This window comes from Eurytemora carolleeae, unplaced genomic scaffold (assembly GCF_000591075.1).
Source record: "Eurytemora carolleeae unplaced genomic scaffold, Eaff_2.0 scaffold896, whole genome shotgun sequence".
Lineage (NCBI taxonomy): Eukaryota > Metazoa > Arthropoda > Copepoda > Calanoida > Temoridae > Eurytemora > Eurytemora carolleeae.
Window position 1 is genome coordinate 105,678 of NW_019396792.1, and position 13,341 is coordinate 119,018.

A 13,341-nucleotide genomic window follows, 5' to 3' on the forward strand; every position below is an offset into this window, starting at 1 on the left:
ACAGACCAGATACTAAATATTGAATACATGTACTCGAGACTTTACACTGAGAACATGCACTCCAGACGAAATTCTAAGAATATGTATTACAGACTATATCCTGAAAACAAAACATGTCCGGCAGTACACGTACTCCAGGCTATATCCTGAGAACATGTACTCCAGACTGCATCCTGAGTTGATGCATTTCAAACTATATCCTGAGTACATTTACTCCAGACTATCTCCTGAGTACATGTACTCCAGACTAAATATATATCCCGAGCTAGAGTAGAACTGGTTGCAGTATCTGACAAATGAGTGTGTCCAGAGAAGATAATATGTGAGAATAGAGCCCCTCAGCCTGTTCAGTGTCAAGTTAAAATATGTAACCAATTACCAGCTAGAACTAGAGCTACAGATAGAACCTGGAACCTTCAACATGGATCTTGGGATCTGGAACCTCTAGTATGGCACCAGGAAATTTTAATATGGAACTTGAGAGCGAGAACCGGATCTTTTTACCAGGAACCTTTTAAATGGATCGTGGGATCCAAACCTTCTGACATGGAAACTGGAATCTTTAGGAACCAGAACTTTCCCTTCAAACTGGAACGTGGCACCCAGAACTTCTAACATAGAACTTGCGAGTGAGTTCCGGAACCTGGATCCTTTTACATGGAACGTGGGATCCGAATCTTTTAACATAGACCTGGAATCTTTAAGAACCAGATCTTTTCCTTTAAAATTGAACAGAACCCGGAACTTCAAACCTGAATCCCTGAACCTTCAACATGGACCGTATGAGTCGAAACGTCTCATCTTGAACTTGGAACACGTACACGTCGGACTTCTAACAAGAATCCTGGAACCAGGAATGAGAAACATAAAACACATGGAACCATGAAACGGAGAAAAAAAAATAAAAAGACTTGAATGATTGAAATCATGAATTTTAGACTCTATATCTAATTGATCCTGGGTCCCTTGTGATTAATCGGAGATTGTTCATCCTGAATGAAAAGATCCCTCTGAATCCCCCTGGACCCTGGCTAATATCTTGAATCCCCCTGGACCCGGCTAATATCTTGAATCCTCCTGGACCCTGGCTAATATCTTGAATCCCCCTGGACCCGGCTAATATCTTGAATCCCCCCTTGACCCTGGCTAATATCTTGAACCCCCCTTGACCCGGCTAATATCTTGAATCCCCCTGGACCCGGTTAATATCTTGAATCCCCCTGGACTCAGGCTAATATCTTGAATCCCCCTGGACCCTCGCTAATATATTGAATCCTCCTGGACCCTGGCTAATATCTTGAACCCCCCTGGACCCTGGCTAATATCTTGAACCCCCCTGGACCCGGCTAATATCTTGAATCCCCCTGGACCCTGGCTAATATCTTGAATCCCCCTGGACCCTGGCTAATATCTTGAACCCCCCTGGACCCGGCTAATATCTTGAATCCCCCTGGACCCTGGCTAATATCTTGAATACCCCTGGACCCTGGCTAATATCTTGAACCCCCTGGACCCTGGCTAATATCTTGAATTCCCCTGGACCCGGCTAATATCTTGAATCCCCCTGGACCCTGGCTAATATCTTGAATCCCCTGGACCCTGGCTAATATCTTGAATCCCCCTGGCTAATATCTTGAATCCCCCTGGACCCTGGCTAATATCTTGAATCCCCCTGGACCCGGCTAATATCTTGAATCCCCTTGGACCCTGGCTAATATCTTGAACCCCCCTGGACCCGGCTAATATCTTGAATCCCCCTGGACCCTGGCTAATATCTTGAATCCCCCTGGACCCGGCTAATATCTTGAATCCCCCTGGACCCGGCTAATATCTTGAATCCCCCTGGACCCGGCTAATATCTTGAACCCCCCGGCAAACATCAAAGCTTTATCACAATTTAGTTTCTGCCCTTAATCACTAGCCTGTAGTAGTCCTGACTCGTAGAATATAAAACAAGAAATATTTGTTCCAGGAAGCTCTACAGATTTTAGTGTACTGCATTATTTACATCTCTCCACAGATTTGAATGTACTGCATTATTTACATCTCTCCCAGAAATAGAAAAAGGAATTGACTTTGTAAATCACAGTCTACAATCCAAAGAACAATTAAGCTCTGTACACAAATTTTGAGGATTCCTATTCTTGATATTTCTTGGTACACAAGGATAGCTTACGTGCTTAGACGCCATTATTTAAACTCAAACGTTTATCAACGTCCTCAAATGCCGCAATTAATTCTTTATCAACGTAAAAACGAGTTAAATGAATCTAATTACTCCGGCATGTAAATCTGTTTTCAAACGTATTCTAGGGCTTTTACTTTGCTAAAGAAAACATCTTAGCTCTTTCAATCTAAAGGAATTGAGTCATTGTCACAAACTCGAGTTTTCCAATCCCTATATCTTTGTTACCAGATGGTGTAAACCTTTACTATTTCAAACTTATATTATGTAATCTGACAGAATTCAGAGTTTGTGGCAAAAACTCAATTTATTTGTTTAATGATAATTTTAATTTTTCGTAAAAATTACACAAAAGTACAAGGTGTGATATAAAACATGAAGACATACCAACGTTATAATTTTTAGTTTTTTAAATTCAAATTTCAGGTTTTAACTCTGAAATCTCCATCGTCTTCCGCTTATGATACAAAATAGGTTTTTATTTCTCACTTTGTGGTTTCTATATAAATTCTTAATCAATTCGATCCAAAAATAAATTCTTTTCGTGATTCGGAGGAATCAGATGGAATTCATCCATGACATTCCTTTAAAAAAAGATTTGAAACCAGAAAAAAATAATTGTTTAATTTATCAAAGAACTTTAATCTTAAATTATAAAGTACAGCCTACAGGGTGTCTGGAAAACATATTAGTTAATAAATTTGTTTAATAAGAAATCTTATAATAGTCATGTTTTTAGCAGGACACACTGTACCGTACACTTTCTCTAGAATACACATGATAAAGTAATAAGAACATTACTCTTCAAGACGTCCTATATTATGTATTATGTCGATCAAATTACTGTATCTAAACGTTCCTTATGGTTAATCATATATGATAGATGATTCCAAATCGGAGATAAGAATGATAAAATCATGAGAACACATTTCTAGAGAAGATCCTATAGAATGATAAATGAAGACTAGTTGAAGGAATTTCAGTTGAGGGGGAGTGATAACAAAATATTAATGGATGAGCTAGGAATGGATCGAGTTTAGAGCTATTAAAGGATTATTGAATTAGTATTGATGGTTTGGGTATAGAGCTTTCAATGGAGGATGAATGTCTGGGATAAAGGTCTATTGATGAATAGATGAGACTTGCAGCTGTTAATGAATGAGACTAAAACTATCAATGAATGAGACTACGGCGATGAACGGATGAGACTTCAGCCATGAATGAAAAAGATCGCAGCGAAGGATGGATGGAACTGCAGCTATGAATGAATGAGACTACAGCTATTGTTTCTGAATACAGATATGTTATAGAATAGACAAGACTATAGCTTAAATGAATGGGACTACAACGAAGAAAAGATGAGACTAAAACTATGAAGGGATAAGACTTTACACCCAATGTTTATAAATATAGCTTTAAATGAATGAAACTACAGCTATGAATAAATAAGACTACAGCTGTAAATAAATGAGACTTAAATTTTGAATGAATAAGACTTCAGATATGAATGAATATTTTTAATGAATGAGACATTAGCTATGAACGAATAAGACTTCTTCTATGAATGAATGATACTACAGCTATGAATGAATAAGACTTTAGCTATAAATGAATAAGACTTCATCTATAAATGAATGATTCTTTAGCTATTAATGAATAAGACTTCAGCTATGAATGAATAAGACTTTAGCTATGAATGAATGAGAATTCAGCTATGAATGAATGAGAATTCAGCTACGAATGAATGAAATTACAGCTATGAATGTATGATCAACACAAGCTATAAATAAGTCTGAGGAATGTATTTGTATGAAAAGGATTGTAGAGGATTATATCACCACGCTTCTCCAGTTTACAGAATAAGAAGTTTAATAAGAACCTGAAACCATTAGAAAACTCGTGAGGATCTTAGGCGGTAGAAATAGGCTTTAAACAAAACACAGTTTTCATTCTTCGAAACTATCGAAATATCAATGTTTTTATGACCCTTATACAACAATTATTCCACGATATAGAACAATCGAAATATATGAAAATTCGGAAGAAGCCTAGTGGTCGTGTGGTCCTTGTGACAAATATGACAGTTGTGTAAGGGTGGTTCCCGCATTTCCCGCCCAACTCTGCACGATTGACACCCCATATACCACTTCATAGGAATATATATATATCCGTCCATATAGACAATTATTTGCCTGGTTTATGCTATATTCAAGTACTTCAATTCCATTTTAGGAAAGACATAACTTAACAGGAACCTTTCAGTAACTAACTATTCCAAAAATGATTAAATAGCCAAAATTTCCACCAGATTTTGCTTTAATATTTTTATTTACATTTGAAAGAGTAAAATTTTTTATCTTAGTTTTCCTCCCGGTAACCCCCCCCCCCCATATACTATATTTGTATTTGTAAATCATTTCTCCTTCGGCTATCCTCTAATCTTCTTGCATCATCTACGTCGTGTGAAGAGCCTTGAAGGAATTACACTTACGTCCTCATAATTGCATTCTCTTTGTGCGTCCTCATAATTGCATTCTCTTTGTGCGTCCTCATTTTTAGTGCTTCATCATTATCACGTCCACTTTAACTAATCAAAAAAGTAACAGATTGGGAGCTGGGAAATTTTGTATTGGATATTCATAAACACCCAAACCTAGATCTCGATATACACTGTGGGCAATTTTAACTTGAGGATAAATACTGATACTCTTCAGTTATTCTTCCCTTGACTAAATCTATCTTCAAACCCTGACTGGGTACGATTACTATGAAGCGGGATATCGAATAAAAAGTAAATCAATCTGTAAATTAAGAAACTGAAAAGATCAAGCATTGATCTTGATATTCACAATACAAGAGTTCCCAACTCAGCTCTTGTTAGGAACACAAACTTCCCCTGTTTTATTTATATACTTGTGTTGACTGTTTGTGGTTTGTTAGAACTGAGTATGCTGCTAAATATATTAAGAAGAAGAGGGTTGAAACGAGCAGGAGAGGGGTTGCTATGGAGGATATTGAGAAGGAGATTTATATCCTTGCAGAGATGGAACATGAGAATATAATATATCTTCATCAGGTATACACACAAACCATTAGAGAGTTTACCATAAAGTGGTCGTCAAAAATAAATGGAAGAAAAGACGATATTTATATAGAAATAAAAACCTGAAAGATGTTAGTTATTGTCCCAAAGACATTTGCTTAAGCCGGATAGTTTCCTAAGTTGCAACTTCACGAATGTGAAATATTCAAAGTCCGTCCTAGCCCCAGCGCTCACCCCCTAGCATGTTCTAGTCGTAGCGCTCAGCATTGAAGCCCATTCTAGCCACAGCGCTCAGCTTAGATTGCAGCCTGCGGTGCCTGAGAAGGCTTCGCCTAAAATTTGGGAAGTTGCCACTTAGGAAATTGTCACTTGGGAATTTGTCCCTTGGGAAGTCGCCCTTGGGAAAATACCTAACTTCAACTGTAATTGTAAAGAGTATGTGCTCTTGTTAAAAAAAACATTACTAAGAAAAATTTATTTCTGGCTCTTTGTCTTTCAACTTCTTTGGAGTTATAAGCATAAAAGACTTTTTATTTAATCTATCTTGAAAATAGTGTTCTTTAGACGTGTACCTAATTTTTTTGTAGAAGAATGTAGACAGTTTAAAGCTCGGAACCATTACTGTTATGAAGATAATTTGATTAGATTCTGTACATTGCATGCAGTCTCATTGTATGAAGAAAACCATGTACACATAGACGTGTACATTTTACAGTTTACTGCTTACAGTTTACTGTTTACAGTTTACTGTTTACAGTTTCCTGTTTACTGTTTACAGTTTACACCCCAATTCTGGGTCATTTAATCAAAAGGTATTAAGTTTATTGGACATTTAAAAGTTTAAAGGCTGAATTACAATTGTATTATAACATGTGATAATATTTAATATTTAGATAAATACAATTTAAGTTTTCGAGCAAACAGGATGTTATTTTAAATTAAAAAGTCGATGTTTTTAATTTTTGCATAGCGACATCTTTAAACTAGTCTGAAAATATGTACTTTATAGTTCTTATTTCTCCGAATCCAATGAAGTATATAGAATGACAAAGAATCTGGGTTTTTGTAACAAACATAAATTTTCTAATCCTAATCTCATTGCAACCTAATAGCGTAATCCTTGGATATTTCAAACTTAAGACTTTTTGATTTAACAGAAATCTTAATCTTAAATATCAAAGTTCAGCAACATTGTGTCAAAGACTCAGTAACATTATTTTGAATGGAAGCTTGAAACATATGTGACATTTTTTAAGAATACAAGGGTTGTTAAACGGAGATTTTATGTTTTTAAAACTTCTTATCATAGTTTAATTAGGACGACGGAAAGTGGCAATTAACACATTTTACTTTCATTTAAAAGATAAGGTTACTTCTTTTACCAAGAATTATAAGGTTTAGAAGAAGCTATTAAAGATTTTATTGAGTCTGTGTATTTAAAATAAATGTCATGCTCTTAAAGTGTCATGGATGGTAAGGTGAGACACAACACATTGGATTTATAATTTAACACATTTTTGAAAAATAAATCTTGTGTCCCGTTCTCTCCGGGTTCTTATGGACTTTTCCAGGTTAGGTTAGGGCAGGATAGATAGAAGGTAACGGGAGGTTGCTATATTTAAACACTGCCTTCTAAAATTTTAAAAGAATGCAATACTCTTCATACTTGGGAACCATCTAGTAAATTTCATTGTGATATTGTGTCTATACTTTGTATAATAAAGGGTTATAATATAGGATGAAACTTCAGAGACTACTGTTATCAAATTGATTGAGTCATAGATAAATTCACGATACTTAAGTGAAAGCCTAAAACTCTTTAGATTGTATGATTTGAAGGTTGAACTTTCCTTTCTTCTTTAATTGCAGTTTTTTAATGGCAATTTTAAAGTTTTCAGAAAGAAAAAAAACAAGTTTATGGCTTACATGGAGCCATATGTGGTAGGAAAAAGACTGAATAAATTCTGCACAGTCGTCTCTCAAGTCTCATCCTTTGTGTGCAAGTTTCGATCTTACTTGATCCAGTTCTCATCTTGCTTGATCCAGTTCTCATTTTACTGGATCAAGTTCTGATCTTACTTGATCCAGTTCTGATCTTACTGGATCAAGTTTTGATCTTACTGGATCAAGTTCTGATCTTACTGGATCAAGTTCTGATCTTACTGGATCAAGTTCTGATCTTACTGGATCAAGTTCTGATCTTACTGGATCACGCTCCGATCTTCTTTATAATTCAGGCTCTTCTGGGATTAAGTTTCTGATCTTACTGGATCAAGTTCTGATCTTACTGGATCAAGTTCTGATCTTACTGGATCAAGTTCTGATCTTACTGGATCAAGTTCTGATCTTACCTGATCCAGTTCTGATATTACTGGATCACGCTCCGATCTTCTTTATAATTCAGGCTCTTCTGGGATTAAGTTTAGATTTTACTTGAGCTTTTTTCCGATCTTATTGGATCAAGTTCAGATCTAACTTGATCAAGTTCAGACCTTACTTGATCAAGTTTAGACCTCACTTGATCAAGTTAATATCTTACTAGAGCTAGTTTAGATCCTACTTGATCAAGATAAAAGCTTACTTGATCAAGATATGATGATCAAGTTCTGATCATACTTTATCAAGTCTTCTTATTTGATCGAGTTCAGATCTTACTTGAGCAAGTTCGATCTTACTCGTTCATGTTCGGTTCTTACTTGATCAAGTTCAGATCTTACTTTATCAAGTTCAGGTCTTACTTGATCAAGGTTAGATATTAATTGATCAAGTTTAGATCTTACTTAACATCGGACTAGTTTTTCCAGCGCGAAAAATCGATTCCGCTGGAAACCCATGCCAGAAATAAATTTATCAATTCACAGTTCAGATTTATATTGGTCACGTTAACATATTTGATCAAACTTTTAAAAAAACTGACAGAGACCGGTGTCTGGTCAAATCTTTGTTGTGGATTATCTATGTTCCATATCAAGATTTTGTCAGATCTTATATTAAATAGTATATATTTTGCTCCGGAACACTTCGTATATAGTTTCTACAGTTCTAGGAATAATTTAACGGGTAATTTCAAATTCCAATTAGAATATAATTAAGCAAGGCTTGTGTCCCTTTAACTACTAAAAAAACAGGTATTTTAGGAAACATAAAATACATGAAAGAGTTATTATTTCTTAATATCTTCGCAAAACCTGTTTTGACATTTAAACAGAGTGTTTTAGTTTCCAAAATATCATTCCTACGTATTATAAACAGTGTTTCGTGCCCAAAATTACCAATCTTGCATTTATTTGTGTTTTAGTGTCCAAAAATAGCATTCCTACTTATAAACAGAGTGTTTCGTGTCCAAAAATACCAATCTTACCTTTAAGAGTTAAAAAATACCATACCTACATATAAACAAAGCGTTTTAGTGTCCAAAAATACCATTCCTTCATATAGGTAGTGTGTTTTAGTGTCCAAAATACCATTTCTACATATAAACTGAGTATTTTAGTGTTCAAAATACCAGTTTTACATTTGTACAAAGTGTTTTGGTGTCCAAAAATACCATTCCTACATTTATACAGAGTGTTTCAGTGTCCAAAAATACCAATCAACATATAAACAGAGTGTTTTAGTGTCCAAAATACCATTCCTATATATCATATTAACAGTGTTTTAGTGTCCAAAATACCAGTCCTATATATTATCTTTTATAAATTTCAAGGTGAGCAATATTTTAGTTACAAAATAAAATAGATATAAATATTTATTAAATCAACATAATTTAACAAATAGCATTAAAACATAACAATTTAAATAACAAACATTTTTACACACGATTTGATAAAATAATTGCAATTTACAATTAGTTGTATTCATTATGTTCACACTAATGTTAAGTTTGTAGGGGCTATTTTTCCGAATTTGTGAATGTAAAATCCAAAATATAGATTTAATCCTCCGGAACTATACAATCGTAAAATACATAATTCAAAAATCTACTTTGCGGATTTTGCGAAACGTTTTAGTAGATGATAATTATCTGAAAACTGGAGGGGGTCGAGAAAGCAAAGGTGGAGGCATTGGTAGTAGTCCTAAAACAGTCGGAGTATTAAAAAAAATCCGTCTACAAACAAACACTTTATCTAATGTTGAATGGGGAAAAGTTAAGGTTCAGATGAATTATAAGAGAGGAAAACATTTTAACTAAAGACGCACTATGCAAGAAACTTATGAATAGCATTATATTTTCTAGTTTCTAAAAAACGTTTACTATCTAAAGAATATGACAATTTTTACCAATGGTTGCTGAAGTCGCTCTTATCATTCAAAATATTCAAATTAACTGTTCCAAAGCAGAACAAAGGAACTGATTACTCGCATCAAACTTTAAGTTTTCTAATTCATATATCTTTGCAACAAGAGATCGAAAATAATAAAAAGCGAGAAGTGGTTTAAGAGATACGGATAGTTGAACTACTTTTACGTTTAACTAACCATAGCTATTTAAACAACCTTCATTATACATTAATTCCGACCAAACCATTGTCGTAAACCTTTCATATTTCAAACTGTTGATTCTTCTAGACCCAAATATATATATTTATAGATAATACGGATATATATACAGGGTGTCCCAAAAAACATGGGAATTCAGTGACGAATTCGATATCGTCTTTGTTATGAATTAGCAGTGTAATACCTAATTTCAAAATCCATAATATTATTATGTCTGCTAGAGTTTATCTTATGAAAATGGTTAAAGACTGCAAAGATGTGTCTATAATATCTCCGCAAGATGAACAGTGAAGACGGACAAGTTTACTCTGTTTGTATACTGCAATTTTCTTTGTTTTACTAAATACAACCGTATGCAGTGAAAACATAAACAAACAAAATGTGAACATAGCAGACGAAACTCTTACAGATTACAACTTTCATAGTAGGTATCACTATACTAAATCAAAGAATTGTTTGAAAAGACGACATCGAATTCGTCACTGAATTCCCATGTTTATTGGGACACCCTGTATATAAATAATGTTTTAATGTTTTTATCAGAGTTTGAGTCTAGTGTTCAATTCCTTTGATAAGAGCATCTTACCTGGAGAAAGAGTAGGAGGTGGAATGGGAAAGTTAAAAACTTTATAGGAATGTGATCTCTGTCCCTTCTTCATTCTTTCCTCACTATCCGGAGGTGTAGGGAGGAGAGAGGCGCGACGCAGCATAGATTCACTCATTGTAAAGGATCGTGCAGGAAGGGAGGGAGTAGAGAGTGAAGGATGGGAGTAAGGGGAGTCAGGAAGGAAAACTGAAGCATAAGATTCAGGGGAGGGGGGTAGAGGCCAGGCGAGAGGAGAACAATTACTGAAAGATGAGTTTCTCCTCAGAGGTATAGGAGATGGGGAGCTTGAATTAGGAAAATGGGTCGGGGAGGCGGAACGGCGAGTGTAGGAAGGGGAGGCAGAGCGACCTTGGGCGGAGGGAGAGGAGGAACGGCGAGGGGCGGAGGGAGAGCTGGATCTTTGACCAGCAGGAGAAGAAGATTTAAAACTAAGATGAACGGGATTCATTTTCCTGAAAAAAATAGTAAATGAGACATCACCCTTTACCCTTGAATTCTACATAAGAAGATAAATTTTTGACAGTAATAACACAACAATATTTATCATTCGGGAAATTTCTCTCCCCCGAAAATGTCAAGTAAAACCAAACCCCCTCCCCCTCCTTTTTGTTCAAGGGGCAGTAATTGTATTTCAAGCATATTTCAAGTTACCCTCCACGGAAGGATGGCAATGTCCAATTTACTGAACACTTCAAAGCTTTGTCTGGCCAATTAGATATCCATGTTTTAGTTTTTATAAACTGTCTGCAATTTGTGGTTTCTCTGCAAAAGTGACTTGCGCATTTCTTGCTTATAAGAAACAAATGAGAGATGATGTGAATTGAACACTTTTCGAGTCAGAAAAATGACGTTATCCTCGACATTTTGTTCAAATTAAGGTTTTAGGAGTACCGTTATAAATCAGACATTACCATCTTTGCATGGAGGGTCTCTTGAAATTACGCGTACTGTTCCTTTAAACTAATGTCTAATAAAGAAATCACCTTTTCCTATGTGGAGTAGGTGGATTGTTGAGCATACTGAGAGCAGGAGAAGGATAAATAGATAAATCCTCCCTGTAGATCTGGAGAAGGAGAGACTGACCGCAAGGTACAGGATCCCACCAGGTCAGCTGGCTCCAGGTTACAGGTTGGATCTCCCAGGATCTATCCAATACACTCTCCAACCTTGGATAACAAATTTTATATCCTTTCTTTAACTGAAACTCACGAAAAAAAGTTTTAAAATACCAGTGAAAATATTTCATGGGCGATATTTTTTAGGGAAGTTTCATACAAATCGGGAACCTTTAATAGAAGGGATAAATATATTACCAAGGGAGAAAATCAAATATAAAGTAATAAATAAATTACCAAAGGGGAAAATCAAATACAATGGGAGAAATATATTACAAAGCGAGTAAATCAAAACAAAAGGAGAAATATATTACCAAGGGGGAAATCAAATACAAATAGAGAAATATATTACCTTAAGGTGGGAAAATCATATAAAGGAAGAAATATATTACCAAGGGGGTAAATCAAATATAATGAAAGAAAAATATTACCAAAGGGGTAAATCGAATACAAAGTATATTACCAAAGGGGTAAATCATATACAAAGGAATAAATATTGCTTCTAAGAAAAAATACAATTTTTTCATAATCATTAGGCTAAATAGTATACCATTTTAAATACATTTATTATCATGTAATATTGAAAATTTCAAAGAATAAAGTTCTGAAATAGTTTTACATGAACAAAAACTAGATAAGTCTACCTGCCCGGGAATCCACCGAAACACATCATCACAAATTGTTACAGGAAAGTAAGCCATAAAGCCAACAAACATAAATATAAACTGAATGAATGACAGATCAGCTGACGATCGTTTGAAATTGCGTACTTTGTTTACCAATACCAATATACTTTTGGATAAAATCCGGTTTTAATTTTTACGCAAACTTTGTTCGCCAAGTACTGTAATTGTTACGCTTTTTTTGTAGTTTCAAGGTGTTTATAAGAAAGGTTAGAGCAATTTAGAATGTATGTATGGAAATAGAATAGAATAGAAATGTAGGTATGTAAATAGAATAGAATAGAAATGTATGTATGGAAATAGAATAGAATAGAAATGTATGTATGGAAATAGAATACAATAGAAATGTAAACAATAAGAATGATTTTTTTATATCAAGACCTTTTGTTCTTTCATTCACGACCATAGTTTTGGTTTTCTCAATTTCTTTAAGTGCTTGATATTTCTCATTTCAAATCACAGCTCTTATCTTGATTAAGATATATTCAACTGAAAACATAGATATTGATTTTTCTTAGTTAAGACGTAAATGTTGAATAAACTACTTGTTACCTTTTTAAAAAATAAATCAAAATCATGACCTTGATTTTTCTACAGCACGGACAGCCAAAGTACATTTGAATTTCCGATCCGGGTCATCCTTTCCGGTCCCAGTTTGTACTGCACCGCACGGACATTGGTTTAATGAAGAAGCCAATCAACAGGACTAGTCGGTGCAATAAGGTTGACACTGCAGACTTTATGCTTCATATAGGTTAAATTTACTTTTACTAAAGGGGCAGAGGTGCGTGATAGTTACATACTTTGGTAGTTATGGTTTTCCTTTTCGTTCTTCGTTTCTCCTGTTTCTTTAAATTTTTAGACTTTTTAACCAGAGAGTACATTCATTGTAAAATGACATTTTCTATGAAAAGAAAAAATTCTCCCCTTGACCAATTCCTGAGTACGTCCCTGAAGCCCTCCCACCCCCACCCCCCAAAAAAAACTTCCTGTAGATGCCCCTGCGTTAATTGCAAGGTTTGTTTAATTTCAACATTTTCAGATTTTGGTTTAAATAATTATCTGTTCAAAGTGAAACAATAATATATTTAAATACCTTGTTTGTAACTGAAATTTATACATTTTCCGCTTTTTATCTGAAAGGGAGATAAGATCCTATTCCAAAGATGAAATGGTAAACCACGTATTCCTCACTTTCCCAACGGGGG

At 34.8% G+C, this 13,341-nt stretch overlaps 1 protein-coding gene across 1 annotated transcript; it reads right to left on the reverse strand.

The window, feature by feature from the left end:
* Positions 1–9,225: 9,225 nt before the first annotated feature.
* LOC111708744 (putative protein TPRXL) lies at positions 9,226–12,201 on the reverse strand. Its single transcript, XM_023482204.1, has 4 exons — positions 12,095–12,201; positions 11,319–11,501; positions 10,315–10,787; positions 9,226–9,304 (listed from the first exon to the last, which is right to left on the reverse strand). The coding sequence occupies exons 1-4, from the start codon at positions 12,121–12,123 to the stop codon at positions 9,249–9,251; spliced, it is 741 nt and encodes a 246-aa protein (XP_023337972.1). The 5' UTR covers positions 12,124–12,201; the 3' UTR covers positions 9,226–9,248.
* Between the last annotated feature and the right edge of the window lie 1,140 nt (positions 12,202–13,341).